Here is an 18924-nt window from a genome sequence, read left to right on the forward strand (position 1 = left end):
ACGGGTCTGAGTTATGGGGGGATTGAGACGGGCTCAAGGATCTGAGAAGCTGAGACAGGGATTCCACGAGAGAGAGAGGCAAATCTTGTCTTAGTAGGAAAGCGGCCACCTTCAACTCACAGGCCTTTTCGGATTCGAATCCACCGGAGCTCAACCCAGAGCCAGAGAGTTGCCCTTTGCGACGATGCAAAATCAGAGTGCGATGCTTATTTGTACTTTTGTGTCTTTCCAGAAAGGTCACGGAACCAGCCAATTCTCTTTCGCAGATTTGACAGAAGGCCTTGTTTGGGTTGTAGGGACTTTGGCCCAACCATCCAGAAAAACGAGGGTCGCCCAGCCATTTTGAAGAAAATTTACGCTCATAGAGTCTGGAAGAACGCGTCTTAGGGGCAATATCCTCCATTCTTGAAATCAAGGATGGATCGGATAATCAATCACTCACGGACTTACATGGTGGACAATGATCAGTGATCACTAAGTCCAAGTCCCAACTGATTACAAAAACACCAATTAAATATCTAAATAAATAAACAGAAGAAGGAAGAAAAACAAGAGAAGGTGAAAGTAAAGACTTTTTCCGAAAAAACACTCAACCTTTTTCTATTATTATTTACATATTCTAAAAAATATCTACCTAACAATTGTTTAAATGGATAATTTATTTGTAATTATGAAATACTAAGGAGACATCAAGTAAGAATAAAACACTGAAGGTATCAATGACTGTTTTTTTACATTGGTATGCTAATATAATACTACATTATTATTCATCTATTCATACCTACCTTCCATTTTATATATGATGATTTATTAGTGATGATTTGTGTGTGTGACCATAACCTGTGGGGTCTTTATGTATAAAGGTTGAGGTGATTGAGCAAGTTGTATGTTGTAGCTGGGGAGGAAAGAAAAAGAAGCTGAAAAAGAAGAGAAGAAAAGAAAAGAAATTCTTAATTTTGGGGTGAATGAATGAAGTTAAAAGAAACAGAAATTTCGCCAAAACATTGAAGTGTGACGCGAAGTACTAATAAGTATAAACAAGTGTAGAAATTGGGAATATCCATTGGACTCCAGAGGATGGGGCCCAAAGTAAAGAAGGCCCCACAGAATGGAGGAAGTAATGTGAATGAGAAGAAGGATTTAGAGCAAATTCAAGCCGATTATGAGCTTTTTCTACAGGCCTTTGAAAGTAAGTGAAGCTTTGACTCTGCTCATGAGGGAGTCAAGTTAAGTTATTAGTTAAGGATCCCTCATTTCTCCAACTCTGACTCCTTTTACTTTTAGAACCTACACAAATCTATCGCTATCTTCGAACCAGAAACCTCATCTCGGTAAATGCCACATTGTCAAGTCACTCATTACAATGATTTAAAGCCTTTTTCTTATTTTATAGCCAATATTCCTGCATCGAAACCTTAGTTTTATGCAAAAGAAGCGTTATTGCCGGCGAAAGGAATCTCATGTTCGGAGTCGAACTGAATTTAAAGTGGACTCTTTGCTAGAAAGAAAATACAAGGAGCTCCGTTTAAGCTCATCCATGTTACTACCCCCAAATGCAGGACCTTCTTCCTATCTTCTCCTCACTTTCTTGGGATACTATTTCGACGAGGAAGAAGAAGACTTTTCCTCTTCCCCTTCCAAAATGACAACTGAAGTGTTCTTAGTCAAAACAAGTCATAGACATCGGGCAGAGTCTCATGATTCTTCTATTAAAGTACCTTTTGGTGTGGTTGAAGTGCCAGTTAATCCAAGTGAGGAAGATCCTCCAGAACAAGCACCAGTATTATCGTTATCTTCAGATGTCTTTAGAAACATGGATAATGGGCATCAGCTTCAAAACTATACACTTCTTTTTAATGTTAATCCGAAGGTGAGGAATCTCCTGTAAAAAATGTTAAAACTATTATTCTGCATTTGCCTGAAAACACTTGTTTGCTCATTTTAGTCTTTAACTTTTATTCATTTTTTATATGGCACTCAAGTCCCGTATCATAATAGGATTTTTTTTTTTAAATAATTCACTATTTATCTGTTAGAAAATATTAGTAATAGTACGTTTCAAATTGAACTGTTTTCTATAAGGTAATTTCACACACTCAATGCATTAATTTTTTAATTTTTCAAAAAAATTATACGTATGTCGAATGATTTTTGAGTTACTATTATTATTATAGTTGGATATCAAAATGACAAATGGCTCAAGAAATAGTGATAAATTGGATGCAGATGAAAATACGGAGCCGCTTTGTAAACGACGGAAATCAAATTGTATTGACAGTGATGAGAATGAGACGTCCAACTCTTGCCTTAGAAGATCTGCGGATCTTGTAATTTATGATAAACATTCCAAATGTTTATTATCCGACGGTGAATATGAAGTTGTTTTGTCAAGTTCTTCTCTTTTGTATAGTAAATCATCTTCGAGCCATTCCATGATAAATAATAAGAAGAACTGGGAAACTTTGAGTGGGAGTACCCAGAATTGGGAGAAAAACCCTTTTGATGCATTTTTATCCAATCCAACTCTCAAGTTCAAGTTATCTTGGAGCTCAGATAAAACGGGTTCTTTAATACAAAGACCTCGACCTCTCTTGCCCCGTGGAGATGATAATAATTCCTGTCGTAGCAATGGATATCGTCCTCCAAATAATAAAAACTATTTTTCATCCTCCTCACTGAATAATGGTGTTAAATCCGAGAAACGTTCTGATAAAAAGAAGGTAGCTCCACGGATCGTATATCAATTCCTGTACAATAATAATTCCAGGCAGCAAACTGAAGCACGAGATGATCTTCATTGCCCCTGGTGTTCTCTGAATTGTATGGAACTCTATGCCCTTCTTAAGCATCTGAAACTATCTCATCCAAGATTTTTATTTACTTATGTGGTAAGGTGTTTTTTTGTATATTCTAATTACATATGCAGCATTAAATTGAATAGTAGAATACAAATCCTTAAACTATCATCAATATTATTCTAACCCAATTTCAAGATTTTCTCCTTGGCCCCTTCTTTCCTACTTTTTTTTTCCATCTTACTAATGTAACTTTTTCTTTATTTTTCCTTTTTCTTTCCCATTAGAAACATTGGAAAAGGGCGATCATATACATATATATATATATGTATGTATATAAGAAAGTTTTTTATATATTTTTTTAAATCCGTCTTTTTTCTATATAAAGTATTTAATAATTCATTTTGACTATATACCTAAAAGAAAGAAAAATGTTTGCCGAACTCAATTGGAAGAAGATTTCCCCACTTTGATTTTTTTCCTCCTTTAGTTTCTTTATTTTTTTAAAAGAAAAAGATAGATGTGGGGCTTTTTCTAGAATCGACCGATGTTAAAACATTGAGGAAAGTTTATTTTTTTTTAATATAAAAGAAAATGTAAAAAGCTGCCCGGGGCTTTAAAAAAGTTTTTTTTTTTCTTCAAAGAATTGATAGATTTTAAATAATTTTAATTAATTGTCGAGTCATCAAATCATAATAAATTTGATTAATCAATTAATAACAATGAAAAAAATAAGAAATGATGTTAAAAGACGGAAAATAAAATAAATGTATGTAAGTGATGGCACTCAATATGGTCTATTTCTTAATAATTATAAGTAATACACACATACATTGTCTCATAAAGCTAAAAAGTTAAAAGTATGCTAGTTAATACTTAGTAGTAATTATAAACAAAATAAATACTTAATATTTATGTATGTACAGGGTGGTTCAGAATTAGAGTACCATTTACTTTAACGTAATTAATTAAGGATTATTTATTGTATGTAGAGATTTCGTTAGCCAATTCAAAAGTATTGTAGTGTTGACTGATCTTGACCCCCTTGACTTTGCAATGTAGGTTATCAATGAGATGAGGCTAATCCAGTTTCCCGACTCAGTAAGGATTAGAGGGTGCCTGTCAAAAAAATTCGGAGAACGCTCTGCGTACTACCTATAAGTTCGTGATGAGTATAGATGCGAACATTTTCACATTTCTTGTGAAAAATTGGCTCGGCCAAGTTGTTCAGAACAAGGGCAAGAAATTTTAATAATATATTGAAAACTCTTGGGACAGTATTAAGTCTGTAAAAAGTATTGAATGATAGGCCAATACAAACCAATATCTGTGAATAATTTAATTTTTTTGGCGGGACTCTCATTCGAAACCACCTTGTGTGTATTCTTATTGTATATCCTTCATTATTGAGTAATCTTTTTACATATAAAATTGTAAGGGATGATGATGATGTACATACATATTTTTTCATCTACGTATTCCTTATAATCTTTTTATGGTATATACATACATATATTATAGAGATTTGGATTTATTATTTTTTGAGCAAAAATTCTTGAGTGTTACATAAAGAGGTGATCGAGAAATAAATAAATGTATAAGGAAAAAAAAAACTTCTTATATTCTTTATGTTAGGTAAGAATAAAATAATAATAATAAAAAGGAATGAAAATGTGGCTCAATCGTAAGTCAGGCTTCTTATGATGTAACTCTTTTTATATAAATATATATTTTTTTTCTTTTTGATTTGTTCGTTTAAGTGTATATATATTATAGATACATTGATATAATATATATAAAGAGGTGTTAACATGTACATGTGTTATGTTATATATATGTACACTTGAATGAATCAAGGAAAGAAAATATTATAATCTTTTCTTCCTTCCCCTTTCTTATGCTTTCATATGCTTGCTTTTTTTTTTCACTATGAATGACTATAATTATTATATTATTATTTTTTTCTTTTAGCCTATTCCGGAAGGAGCTAGGATTGACGTATCCGTGAGTGAGCTCTATGATAGCACCTATGTGGGTAATCCACATGATATGATTAGACAGCCACCTGGATTTGCTTTTTCCCGTCGTGTCCCCACACAAAGAACCTCAGTAACGAATGTCATAGTCTGCAAACCTAAAAGACCTCTTCGAAATAGTTTAAGTGAATTCTTAGAAATAGACGACAATGATCTCAACGGACCCTATGATGGTCAAAGACCATTCGTTACGGGCCATAATAGGTAGCTATACATGTTTTTATTTTAAGTATTTTACGTACTAAGTTCAATCCATTACTGCATCAACGAATGAGAATTGTGTACATGCATCAATATGAAAGGAAGAAGGACGAAAGAGAGAGAGATTTATATCTGCAAAAAGTCGATATTAGTATTTTTATGTACATCATTATTATAAATGGAATAGTAATCGTGGTAGTAAAAATAAGGTTATTATTATTACTATTTAAGAGAAAGGTAAATGTCATGATGTATGATTTATGAACATAGAGATACGTAGGTACAAAAACGTCGTGGTTTGGGGAGAGGAGGAGGGGGTAGAGAATCTGGAAGAAAAGTTATTATTTAACAAAGAGAGGGATGGATATGGATGTTGAGGGCCTGTCCTCCAACTATGATATTATATACTCATTACTATACCTTCTTTATTTTTTTAAGAAGGAGCCATATTAATCAAATATATGTATAATGTATTATTGTACATTATCCAGGTAAAGGGGTTCTCTCTCTCTCTTTCTTTTCTTTTAAATAAAATGAGAAATAATGATAAGTTGTAACTAGTAAAAGCAAATTGAACAGATTCTTGCCTAAAAATGAGATGAATAATTTACAGCCGCCTACTTATGATGAGAATAGTGCAAATATCCAATATATTAATTGTGTAATTTTTGACTTTTTTAAAGTGAAAATTATTAATTGACAAGACGTATCCGTGGGTCCATTTTTAAAATTCAAAAGCCCATGGTTATATTACTCGTAAATACTTGATAAGTGTGTAAATTCAATGAATCTAAACGAAATGATAGCATCAATGACTAGTTTGTAATTAAAATGATGGATGTTGTATATAATTACATAAAGCGTAATGAGACGTAGAAATTGTAACTTGTACAATCACTTTCTACAAGTTTCAACTTGTACAGAAATAGCAACTTTTACACTACACAATATAACGTTATGCTATGTCGTATCTGTCCCCTATCCTCGAATAAGTAAGCTAAGAAAAGGGAATACCTAGGTACATATTTATTTGTAGCATCATCAATGTACATGTTAATATGCTACGTTTTGTGTGTATGTGTGAGTGCATGATAATGACGGTATGTATGTACGTAGTACCTATCAAAAAGAAGATATGCGTATGTATGTATAATGTATTATATTCATACATTTCATAAAGAGCTGTTCCTTTTTAAATGTCAATTCATGGTTTGTAAACCTGGATATTGTTTGATTTTTGTTGTTATTTCACATTGAATGAATAATTGATAACCTCATTTTAGGAGATTTATTTTTTATTGTCTTGCTCTTCTTCTTCCTTTTCCTACTTGTGTGTGTGTCTCCTCCACCCAAATCCAAACTACTTGCTTTCATTTATCTATTATATTTAAAGGTTAGGTCTTATCTAAGGATGCAACTCAGGTATATTTATCATCGACCATCGTCATCAGCATCAGTTTTTCCTTCTAAAGAGGGGAGAAAGGAGCTAGGGAGGAAGGGATATATCAGATATTATGTATGTTACGTAGGGAGAGATAGGTACGTTGCGTGATGTACCAAAATATTGAATTATCCTATCATGGTTTACTATTAGTCCGTCCATACTCCATACCTACATATAATGTATGTAACTAGGTACTAACTATAAGTGTGTTATATTCTATTAACTACCTACCACTCATGAATCCGTATGCAAAGAGGGGATTTAATTACTTTATCATTACCATAAAAGCAAAAATGAGTTGACGACGACTAATAAAATTGTTTTGCTTCTTGCTTCTTTTTCTCACAGCATGACAATAATAAAAATATTGACTACAATTATGAGTCATGATAGGTACAAATTATGTAGGTACCTTATTTTATTATCACTTCATACATTGTACACTGTTACACACGTTTCCGCCCGCTTCCTTTAGGTAAATAATAATAATCACAATAAAGAGGAGCAAAAAGATGGTTGTTGTTAATTGATGTGTATTGTAAAATATGTAGCTAATACTTATACTAATAGGTATGTAAAAGTGTGTTGTTCGTCGTACGTATGTATGTACGACGAACATGCATAGAAGTATATTGTGATTTTTATGGGCTTATCCTTAATCCTTTTTTGGATCTCTTCTTTCTTTACGTGTAGGATCCTATAATAATAATAAGTAAGAAAAAGGAGAAATTTCTCGCATTTAATCTCATAGTCACTTCAATTTTCTTTGTCTTTTTATCGTTACTATTAGTATTTGTAGTGGTATGATGTCTGTATATCATCATGAAGTTTTACTCCATCAACAATGCATATGGATTGGATATTAATATTAAATATAAATGTATGCATGTACATCTTTGGATAAGCGGGGACTGAGACATTTATGTATATATAAACACATTATTATTATTATTATGACTTTCGATTCAAAAATCCCATTTTTTTAAAAATCATGAAAGAGAGTGTTATGCATGTGGTAGTAATCCTTACCAACCAACCAACCAACTGATTACTCACTTTGATTTAATCTAATGTACTTACGTCTGCACTTCTTATGAATATGAAATCTAGAGAAATTCCTAATAGTGAAGGAGGGAGGGAGGGGGGGGTTGGTTGGTAAGCCTATTAATTTTATTAGAGCAATTAATTTTATTTTTATCGATTGTGAAGAAGAGAGAGAGAAATGCACACTTTATTAATATTTTTCCTTATGGACTTTTTGAGACATTTCCTTTTATTTACTAAATGCTGAATATGTATTGTATGTTTTCAGACTTTACCACTACTCCACAACTTGCTTAGCCATGCCACCCAATGCTATACTGGAGCCATTGGAAGAGGACCAAGTGGACCCTCCTTGGCTTATGATAAAGATTTGTAAAATGTTGGACGAATTCTCGGATGTGAATGATGGGGAAAAGGAGTTTATGAAAATGTGGAATCTACATGTTCAACATCATACGTAAGTTCAAGTTCATTTACGTATAGATATAATATACAATGATTTAACAAATATGGACGTTTAGGTATGTCCATTGACCATATCAGATGGAAAGTGAAATAGTATATTATTAGTACCGCTACTAGGTGGTAGTAGTTTTTTATTCTTTTCATTCCTTACCCCCTCTTTATTCCTCGAGAGAGAGCAGCGAATTCCTTACTTACTGTTTCCATACATTTATTCATTTGTTTACTCCCTCCCTCCCATGATTTACTTATTTCATGTGGTCAGTTACTCAATACTGAGGAGTTTTTGTTTGTTAAATGCCATATTTAATTCAAATGAGGAATCTACATGTACATATACACACTACACATACATGCGTTTGTTGAGATCTCCTCAAAAAAGAAAGCCAAGAGGTCCCCTCTTTTCTTTTGGGTTCATTTTATTCTTGTGAACATACCTACTGTACATAAACATATATATATAAAAGGTATTTATGTGAGTTTTTTCTTTGAGTATGTATTGTTTCCTTTCTTTTTCTTATGAGTTGAATTGAGCGTGTATGTATACATATGTATATTTATATGGGGGTGGTAGTGGTGAGACTCTGTAGTATGTCTGGAGAGGAGAGGGTGGAGGAAGTAATAGTAGTAGTAGGGCAGGAAGAATGTTGGGTTCTTATTGATCCCCCCCCCCTTCCTTCATATTATTACTTCCCGTGAGTTATCCTTTATTTTTATTTTTTAAGTAGACTGAAAAAGTTATCTAATCAATATCATACCTGAGTTGTATAAATTGGGTCGGTGTTGTGTTTCTACTCCTAGTACTACTGCTGCTGTTTTTTTCTCTTATGTACATCTGCTTTTGAAGGGAGGAAGTAGTCGAGATACATACATACACACACCATAGATAGATAGATACAAATACTATTAGTATTACCTACCTAACAACCACCTACGATAGATAGATGGATATAGATATTTAAAAAGCACTAAAAGGGGGCTATTTTAGGGTGGGTGGGTGGGTAAATACTAGGGGTAGTAATCAAGTAAGCATGTAACTCAATAAGTATGTAAGCTTCTTCCCTCTCCAGCAGAGTGAAAGCTCCCTCCTCTATGTACTCTTCTTCTTCCTCCTCCTCCTCATGTTCGCAGAGGGATGATGTTGATGAATGCACCCTTGGCTTCTTCCTTGCAAAATATCCAAGAGGACATTTCATCAAAAAGTAAAATAATATATACATTATACTACATAATAGTAATAATATTCATATGGCTTCTTCCTTAAAGATAGAGAGAGAGAGAGAGAGAATAAAAAGTCAATTATAGATACATAAACGAATGCTGAGTTATGCTAATATTTTATATATGTACATATAGTTATTGTTATAAATACTTAATAGGATATTATATACAAACATTATAAGAGTTATTCTTATAATAATAACAAAGGAAAAAGAGAAAATAAGTTTAAACCCATTAAAATAGATGATACCTTTTTTTCCTTCTTTTTCGTCTTCTTCTTTCTCGTCATGGTCTGTCGATCTATTCAATTTCTAAGAGAAGGGTTTTATAGAGTTGCGTACCTACATATATATATATATATATATATGTATATTGTTCCTCATCATACTACTGCCACTATTATTTCATTCAACGGTTTGATATATATTTACGAGAACGGGGGTTTGTGTATCATATATATATATAGTGTGTGTGTGTGTTTTGACATCCCCCTGTACCATAACGGAAGTAGTCATGTCATCGTCATCGTAATAATAGCAATGGCAAATACCTACTAATACCAACTTGTTATCTACTAGTATTGGGTTTCCGTCTAAGACCGCTACAATTTTTGTAAGACCAAACTAATTGAGACCAAATTAGTACCGCTCTCGTAATAAAATTTGGTCCACATACAAAAAAATAAATCTCAATAGGTGCCACACAAAAAAATGATTAGTTGATATTTTAGGAAAAACAATAAAAAAAATATTATGTTTCAGGAAAAATAATTTCTTAATTCATTTTTCCTCGGCCCATGGTTTCAGACCGCTATCAGATTATCTAGAAAAAATTACTTACGATCGAACCAAAAAAACATAACTCGGTCTCAGACCGAGTCTCAACACTAGTATGTAGATTGTAAGTATGTCCCGTTTTATACTACTTATATCATATGTATAATGTATAGTAGAGTATATGTATGTAATGGGGTGGGTGACTCATTCCCTCCTCATTCCTCTTTTTTCTGAATATATGTATTCCTTTAAATAAAAAGCAGAGAGAGAAGGTAGGTAGGTTCTTGTTTGGTAAACTAAAAACTAACGGGGGGTGAAGAAAGTAGTAGTGGTTGTCGTACCAAAAAATGGGAAAATAAACGAAGGAATGGGTCTCATTTTCCTTCCTCCCTTCCCTTACTTTCTTCTCAACAACCCTCAGCATTTTCCTTCTCCCTCCAACCCATTCACGTGGAATACTTCTTCCGAGTCTTTTTTACAAAAATATAAAGAAAAATATGATTTACTCATAATTCGATAGATAGCAAGCTAGTTCCACCCCTAAGGGGGAGGGGGGTAAATTCAAATTTTATTTTAGCCCTACTTTTCGGATGCAAGAGCATGTTTAAGCACTCTAGAATAAATTATTTTTAATTTCCGTAAAAAAAAAAATCCTACCCCGAAAATTACTTTTTCTTATAAATACTCATGTAATCAAATTTTACTTTAGTTTTTTTTTTCCCCGACATATTTATCAAGTATTAATATTGTCGATGATAAATGATGTATATTCCATGAATCAATATGTAATTTATACTACAAGGTTCACCCCACCGGTGGAGCCATGAGGGAGTATGGCCCCTCACTTTTTTGCAATTTATATAGCAACAATCAATTAATATTGAGAATAAATAATATTAATTGATAATTGTTTTTTTTTTGCTTAGACATTGCCCTCCAAAATATATATATATATATATAAATATACAGTGCATTCCTGACGACCGCCATGGGCCAACACTATAGCAGACAAAAACAGTTAAACAATCATCTCACCAATATTTAAATCCTGATTTGAACTAAAAATCATGCAATCAATTTATATGAATTTGAACATAATTTAGTGTGGGAGTTTACCCTTGTGCCGTGATTTTTTTACCTTTATCTTTGATCATTTTAATCGAAATATAGACGTAACCCAATAAGTATTGCTTGCAGTGTCATTTGAGGAAGTCAATTTACTCTAAATTTATCAAATTGTGACATATATTAATTATTAGATGTCTATTTATTATAATATTTCCCTACGATCAGCAACATCCACAAATGTTTGATTCAATAAATTAGTAGTTAATATAATGTAATTTTATCTTGATTTGAAAACAATAAATCCTTGAGATATCCTAGATATTTCCGTACTAGCCCGTCTTTCAATTAATTCAAACATAATTGTAAAAGTAATTCCTCTTCTCAAACTAACCGAAAGATTACATCGACAGAGGCCATTTATGTTTTTAGATTTTGATATTATTATCTTTCTACTTGGCTTTGAAAGCTTAGTATAAAGTAACTGGAACCAATGAATCATTCTAAGTCATGCCTGACGTGTTATATTTTATGAAGTTTTAGTAATGTTGGGCGATTTATTTCCAATATTAAATATGGTTTCTTTTAAAAGAAAAATATAGGCTAAATAATTTAAATAGAATTCATTATTTGGTACTATCGAAGGGTGTTTTTGACCGCATATCTATGTACATTGTACACCTTCACCCATAATTTGGATGCCATCTGGATATGAATTTATATATAGTTACATCAATACTAAAATATCCAAACTATGCATTTACGAATATTAAAAATACCCTTAAGAAATTATGAATTTATTTTTTATTTCCTATCTTACTTCATAAACAATTTTCCTTATTATCCGTTGTTCAACTATGTTTATATTTGATTTTGACACTCCACACAACTGTAATTTCTATTAATTTAGCAACTTGCAATAAAATTTCGGATGTATACTTATTTGATTCGATTTGGAGGTCAGTATAGTGTTTCCTATCGTTTGAGTATCCGAAGTATTTCATTGGGCTACAATTTGTTTTGTTTTTTCAAAATGAAAAATATTGATTATATTCCCATACATCCATTTAGAAAAGGAACTTAAATAAACTTATAAAATTGAGAAACATAATTTTAAAATTGAAACATCTGAATACCTTTACAAATAGAGAATGTTGTCATAAAAGTAATTTTCAAATGGTTATAGAAGTAAAAAAACCGCCCTTTGAAATTGATGACTAAAATTTAACAAATATTACTTTTTTATCAAAATAAAACAGAATTAACAGGTGACACTAAAATTAAGATACCCTAGTACACACCTTTAAATTATAAATTAGTTAACTGAATAAGTGTCCTAAATTAATAGTACTTAATGCTTATAATTTATAACTATTTAGAAAATAACATTACGAATACTCAATATAACCCTTAGATTATAAATTAGTTTTGTTTATATAAATTATAATAATTTTTGTAGCTCGAGTTGTAGTTACCACCAATTTTCCGAATCCTGACTCCAACTCCACCAAAAATGGCACCAACTCCGACTTTGCTGCCCTGCATAAAACTATACTTTATTATATAACTATTACTTTAAGTATAAAAAGGGTTTAATGATCACAACATACGAGAGTTTCTTCTTATTACTTTAAAAAATAGATGAAAAAGCACGCTTTCATGGTTGAAAAAATTATTAATTAAAAGGGTGGGGGGGGGGATTTTTGCGCCCGATTTTAACTTTTATCTTTTTTCTATGAGCTAGTTTGACTCGCCAAATTTTAACACAACTTACCTACATCATCTGTCTGCTTGCTTGAATCTTTTGAAAGATTATACCAGAAATTTTTTAAATATCAAAAATTGCATTTGAATGTATCTCATCAAATGTTCTAACTTCTCTTGTAGCCAGGAGATAGTTGCAACTTTAAAAAGAAATTGTAATGCTCCTCATTGAGTGAGTAAAGATTTTTAATAAAACTGTATCAACTGATAGCAAAATAATCAATAATTTGAAAGATAGATGTTACAGCAAAAACAATTAAAGACTGACGTAATTGATAAACAAGTATTGTTCCTCTCAAAAATGACTTTCACGCTCAAAATCATTTTTTATCCAATATCTCGAAGAAAACTTCACAAAAATTGATGATTTTTTTTCAAAATAATCTGCATTGTATCATACAATTTTGATGTAAATTTTCTGTATGTAGTTTTTTTTAATGTTCGAGAAAAAAAGGTATGTTGCAATTGTCCCTGGTCTCCTCTTCTGTGAAGTTTAAGTATAGTAGAGCCCGGTCAAGGCGTCAACACTTTGTTAATATTAATAGTGGAATTTATGAAAGTCCCAAATTAGTGAAAGGGGCTATGTACAAAGTATATACACATGTAGGAGGGGTTTTGAAATTGTAAACATAAGCTATGACAAAGTACAAACATTTGTACCAAATCCAAACATGCGCAGGGGTGGGGTGTAAAAATGCAAAAAACTTGCGTACACACTTTATACATGGTCACTATTAGAGTATCTAATTAATTCGATAATGTGACTTTCATATCTAGCAAACAAATTTTGTCAGTCCCTTAAGATTCGGCTTAAAATAGTGTTTCTACTGTAATTTATTTGATATCTTAAGAAGAAAATAATAAATTTTAAGCTATTCTTATCTTAGCCTTACCTACATTCGTGAAAGATCCAAAACTAATTTATTTTTCCTACGTTAGAAGATGAATTTATTGAAAAATGTTCATTTGTTGGTTTGTTATAGATGCTTTGTTGGACATCCTCTTTTTTTTTTGTAGATGTATACCAGTGCTTTAATCATAGTTTTGTTATTGAATGCCCTGATTTTTATTAGTCAGGGTCTGATTGGAGTGATTGAAACTTTATCTCAAGCAAATCTTCAAAAATATATATTCAACTTGTCATTTAATGAATTAAGTTAAGGAAGTTTATATCTCATTATAATTAATTAAATTCAATATTTCCTGGGAAATATTATTTTTTCTTTGGAATGTCTCTCTCGTAGGTGTAAAGACAAGGAAAATCTCGAGAAAACGAGATCCGGGGAGAGACACCCTAGCACACCCATACATACAAGCATATTAATATTATTTTTTCTATCAAAGGTTGTCTCAAACTATGTATTTATGTAGATATAAAGGGGAAATTAAAAATGAAAGAAAAGTAAAACTTGTCAAATGAATGATGCTTCTTCCACTTTTATGTGTGTGTGTGTGTACATATTATATTAAAGTAGAAGAAGAAGGATATAAAAAAACCATTTTCCTTCATGGCTTTTTTTTTCTCTAAAGATATTTTGTTAAGAAACTTTGTCGTGCGTGTGTCTATATTATCTATTGATGTAAACTTTATGGAATAAAAAAGAAGCAGGATAAATTGAGCGTATCATGGCTCGTTTCCGTCTTTTTCCTCGGTTAATTAGGATTTAATCAACTTATTTTTTGTTTAGCGATTTTACATATGCATACATAGTCGAGTATATATATATATATACATATTTAGTAATGGGGAGAGAAAAAGAAGGAAGAGGGAAGAAAACAAAAAAACAAAACAAGACACAAAAAAACAATGAATTGCAATGGGAAAAGGGAAGGAAGTAGATGATGATATGAGGATGGTGTACCTTTGTTGGTGGTGGTGGTAGTAGGGACTCTTCTTGTTCTAGTAGGCGACAACACACACCTGTCCATGCTATTATTCTTTTTATTATTATTATTATTATTGAACAAACGTTGGGGCGAAAAAACGACAATATTTTCTCATACTCTTTACTACTGCTACTGTTTCAAGTTAAACATAGAACAAAAAAATCCATAATATTTATTATAATAATGAGAAGGAAAGATGAGTGTGAGTGAGTACTAGTATAACTTACAAGTTACAAGTATAAGGAATGCTCGGAAGAGGTTCAGGGAATCAACGCAGATATTATTATCTATCTATGTATATCCTAATTCCTATCTAATGTTGTTTCAATAACTTGCTATATATGTGTGTGTATATGTAAGAAACACTTCCAGAATCGTATTGAATAACTGTTGCGAAATTGTTAAAAGAAAAGAACTTAAAAAAAGATTATATTACACTATAAATCATCAAATCTGTGTCTATGTATTTAATAAATGTAGTAGGAATATATATGTATATATACTGCCTAGTAGTATGTTCTGATACTTATACTTATAATACCGGAAGCTCTTCTTTCTCCGTATCAAATTATCAATAATAATAATAATTAATAATGTGCAGTAAGAAAAAAGAAAGAAAGAAAGAAAAAAGAGGTAGTAGGCAATACTAATAAGTAATAACTACATAATACTCATATAGATATATAGATAGATAGGCACCCCCTTTCTCTCCGTCTCAATCTCTACTTCTTACTATGTATTATAATTACATATGTACATTGTAAATATAATAATTAATAACTACTTACATGTATGACTATTTGTTTGTTTGTTCGCCAATTTAGCCTTATTAATTCATGATCCATCCATCCCTATTTATTAATTAATTATAAATGACTTAATTTTTTTTTTCTTGTTTAGCTATGTAGGAGACATTCAAGTGAATTTAGCTTTGGAAATGTTTTTAGAGGAAAATGTGGAGGCTCTCCTCTCAAAATCTCTTTATCGAAACTTCCTACTCCATGTCTCGAATCTCTTTGATTTTGGAGTCATTTCCTCCTCTCTTGCACTCCAAACCATTGTCAAGATACAAAATCTCATTAAGCTCAAAGGACAAGTCATTGGTGCACACGAACCACTGTTATCATTACGGCATCTTCCATCCTCTTCTGCTCTAAAAGAGCCAAACTCTTCTCCTCTGCCGAGTCAAAGGGCTGGGGGAAATGACCACCACAAAAAAAGGATGGGTGAGAAGGTAAAGATGAAAAATAAGAAAGATTTGGATGTGGAGAGCAGCAGTACTAGTAGTAACAATAGCAGTAAGAAGAAAAAAGAGGAAACACCAAAGGAAGACGGAATACGAAAAGATTTCTCTGGTCTCTTTAATCGGAGGAAAAGTCAAAACTCTTCCCAATCATCCCAATCTCAGGACCTTGAGCCAACATCAACAGCTGAATCTTCTTTTTCTAATAATATTATATCTAAAAATCAGAGCCAGCCCATCAAATCTGTTAATAAGACGACGACTTCTTCCTCCTCCTCCGTTCCAGCATCAGCTCCATCACCTCATTCGTAGATTGTATAAAGGTAGCAAAGTTAAGACGTGTTCCTCTTAGACTTAATAATAGTATTTCTTGGGTATCCCTATCGCTACTCTTATATATTTCTTATTGTTATTGGTGTTGTGTTGTTATAAAAAAAGGACTACTACAGCTAATTCTACTCTGTATGTATGTACTCATAATGTAATGTTATTGCTTCTTTATTGCCTTAGCATTATCCTAGTTAAAGAAAGTCTTTTTTTTTTCCTTTTTTATTATTGTTCATTAATTTGCATGCCTAATGAAGGTAATTGGCGTGCTCTTGTAATCAAGGTAATTCTGGTATAAATTACAACAACAATGCCGACAACAACAAGAACAACAACTACAGGAGTACGAGTAGGAGAAGGAGGACCATGATTGAAATTTTGTTTATTTTATTTTGATGAATTTGTCAGTCAACAGCATTATTATAACTATAAGTAAATTTGTCCTTCCTTCAATATTTTGACAAACCTATGTACGCCATGAAGAAATTAGTTCGTTTATTTATCTATCTATATAACTAAAATGGTTAATCTATATATATATTTATAATATGTATACTTAATATTAATATTAATATATTTAGCATTTATGTAGTAGTATTTTAATGATTATTATTATTTTGGGTCTTTATATTAAGTGCCCCATTCTCAACACTCCCCCAAAAACATTCTTTTTGTATGTATGTATGTATGTATATACTTAACAGTAACTTCATTCATTTCATTTACATGCATCTTGCATATATTATACTTATTTATATATAATATATGCAATACACATTCATTTACGTCGGTATAACTTTTGCCTTAGAAACTGATTTTACTTACTTACATTGTATTTCCATTAAACATAACTAAATGAATTGTTTTATTTTTTTATTGTAAAGAAACAAAATAAAGTATATAACAGTAATGTGTAGTCGTCAACTACGAGAAACTGCGTGAAAAAGATTCAGTCAGTCTTTTAAAATCCATTTCCTCTTCTCCCCAAAAGAGTATGTATCCATGTATGAATGTTGGTTGAGTCCCTCATTCACTCAAATAAAGGGTACCTACTACACACAAAATATAAGAAGAAGAAGAACGAAGGAATAAATAACAATAATCCTTTTCTCAATATTTAATTTCTCCTGCCAAAATAAAATATTCAATATTTCGTTTCTATTTATAGTTGCTTCATCATCATCATCATTTAAAAGACAGAGAGAAAGAGAAATGTTAATTTCCTCATATTAGATCCATCTCTTTCATTGTACCCACATCATAATAATATATCCGTGATGAACGTTATCATTACTAATTAATTATTATTACTATGATCCTCCTCCTCCTCATCATTAATGAGATGAAAGATGATGGCTCTCATCTGCCTTCTATCTCTTTCTCTCAAATGATGTTTTCCTTTTTTTTCGCAATATATTTGATTCTACCTAAAATATGTTGTAATATGTAAATAAATCACGGGAATAGTTAGGTCAAGAGGAGTTGGCCTAGATATGTAATTATACAGTGTACGTGGTATAACACTTATTGTTAAGTGTTGGATTCGAGGCAACATTTTCGAGTTCGGTCAAGCTTGATTTTTTGAGTTCTAAGTCGGGTCGAGTTCTTGTTAGGGGAAGTACTACATCCAGATGTGAGTGCCACTTCAAGTGCGATTGAAAAAAAAAGTTAATTCTTATGTGATCAATTGTTTTTTTTAGAAGAACAAATATAATTCGTATCCCACTTTTGCAATTTTTTTAGTTACTCCAATAATTTTTTAAAAAGTCATTTTATCAAAAAAAATTATTTGTTCAAATTCTGTCTCTGTCCAAAAATCATTATGTCAAAAAAAACCAACAGACACCCCACCCAAAAAAATAAAAAAAATGCTTACTCATCTGATGACGTCACCATAATATAATTTGACCCCACATTTGTAAATTCATCCTAGTTCTGATGCTTTTATGTGAGGGTGGTACTGTAAACCAACATTGAAGTTTGATTTTTTGAGAATTTCCTCATAATAACATGTAATGTGGTGTTTCCTTTTGAATACAAAATCAACTTTTCTTTTAATTATGAAAGAAGCAGCTGTAGTAGAGTTTGATCGATCCAAAAGAAACAAAAAGGACTGTAGTGCTATCAATCTGTCCTAATATAATTTATCAGTCTTGGGACTGGTCCTTATCGGTCTTTTATGGTAACTACAATAGCTGAAATGACGTAGTTAATAACTATATACACTATTTTTTGTTGTTGAAGTTTCATGATAACCTCTTTCAATGAAACAAAATACCTGAAATTTAAAGTAGGAGGTGTGTGGCTAGAACTTATTAGTATACGTTCTGGCTATCATTCATTATTTTCTTCATTTTTATGAATATTTTTGAATCCTAGCTAGGAGTGATGAAAAGATGGCTAGGACTGAATAGCCGACAAATCGGTCCCAAGGACCGATCCAATGCTATTTGCAGTAGTTTTTACTGTCCTTTTGAGACGTGATACTACATAGAAATTTGACTAATCATTACTCGACCTATGTTTCGAATTTGGATCAATATTCGAGTACATGTCAAAATAAATTCGCCCTTAAAATATTTGGGGTGAGTTCAATTAATTTTCAGAAAATATTTGACTTCTGTAAACTCGACTTTTTTTCTCGAGTGTTGTTAATAAA

General features: G+C 31.7%; 1 protein-coding gene across 1 annotated transcript; it reads left to right on the forward strand.

The window, feature by feature from the left end:
• The first annotated feature begins 924 nt into the window (after nt 1–924).
• On the forward strand, nt 925–17125 carry Su(z)12 (Polycomb protein Su(z)12). Its single transcript, XM_040711596.2, has 7 exons — nt 925–1189; nt 1285–1331; nt 1394–1870; nt 2175–2888; nt 4767–5035; nt 7789–7977; nt 15596–17125. The coding sequence occupies exons 1-7, from the start codon at nt 1078–1080 to the stop codon at nt 16248–16250; spliced, it is 2463 nt and encodes an 820-aa protein (XP_040567530.1). The 5' UTR covers nt 925–1077; the 3' UTR covers nt 16251–17125.
• The last annotated feature ends 1799 nt before the right edge of the window (nt 17126–18924 follow it).

This window comes from Lepeophtheirus salmonis, chromosome 1 (genome assembly GCF_016086655.4).
Source record: "Lepeophtheirus salmonis chromosome 1, UVic_Lsal_1.4, whole genome shotgun sequence".
Classification (NCBI taxonomy): Eukaryota; Metazoa; Arthropoda; class Copepoda; order Siphonostomatoida; family Caligidae; genus Lepeophtheirus; species Lepeophtheirus salmonis.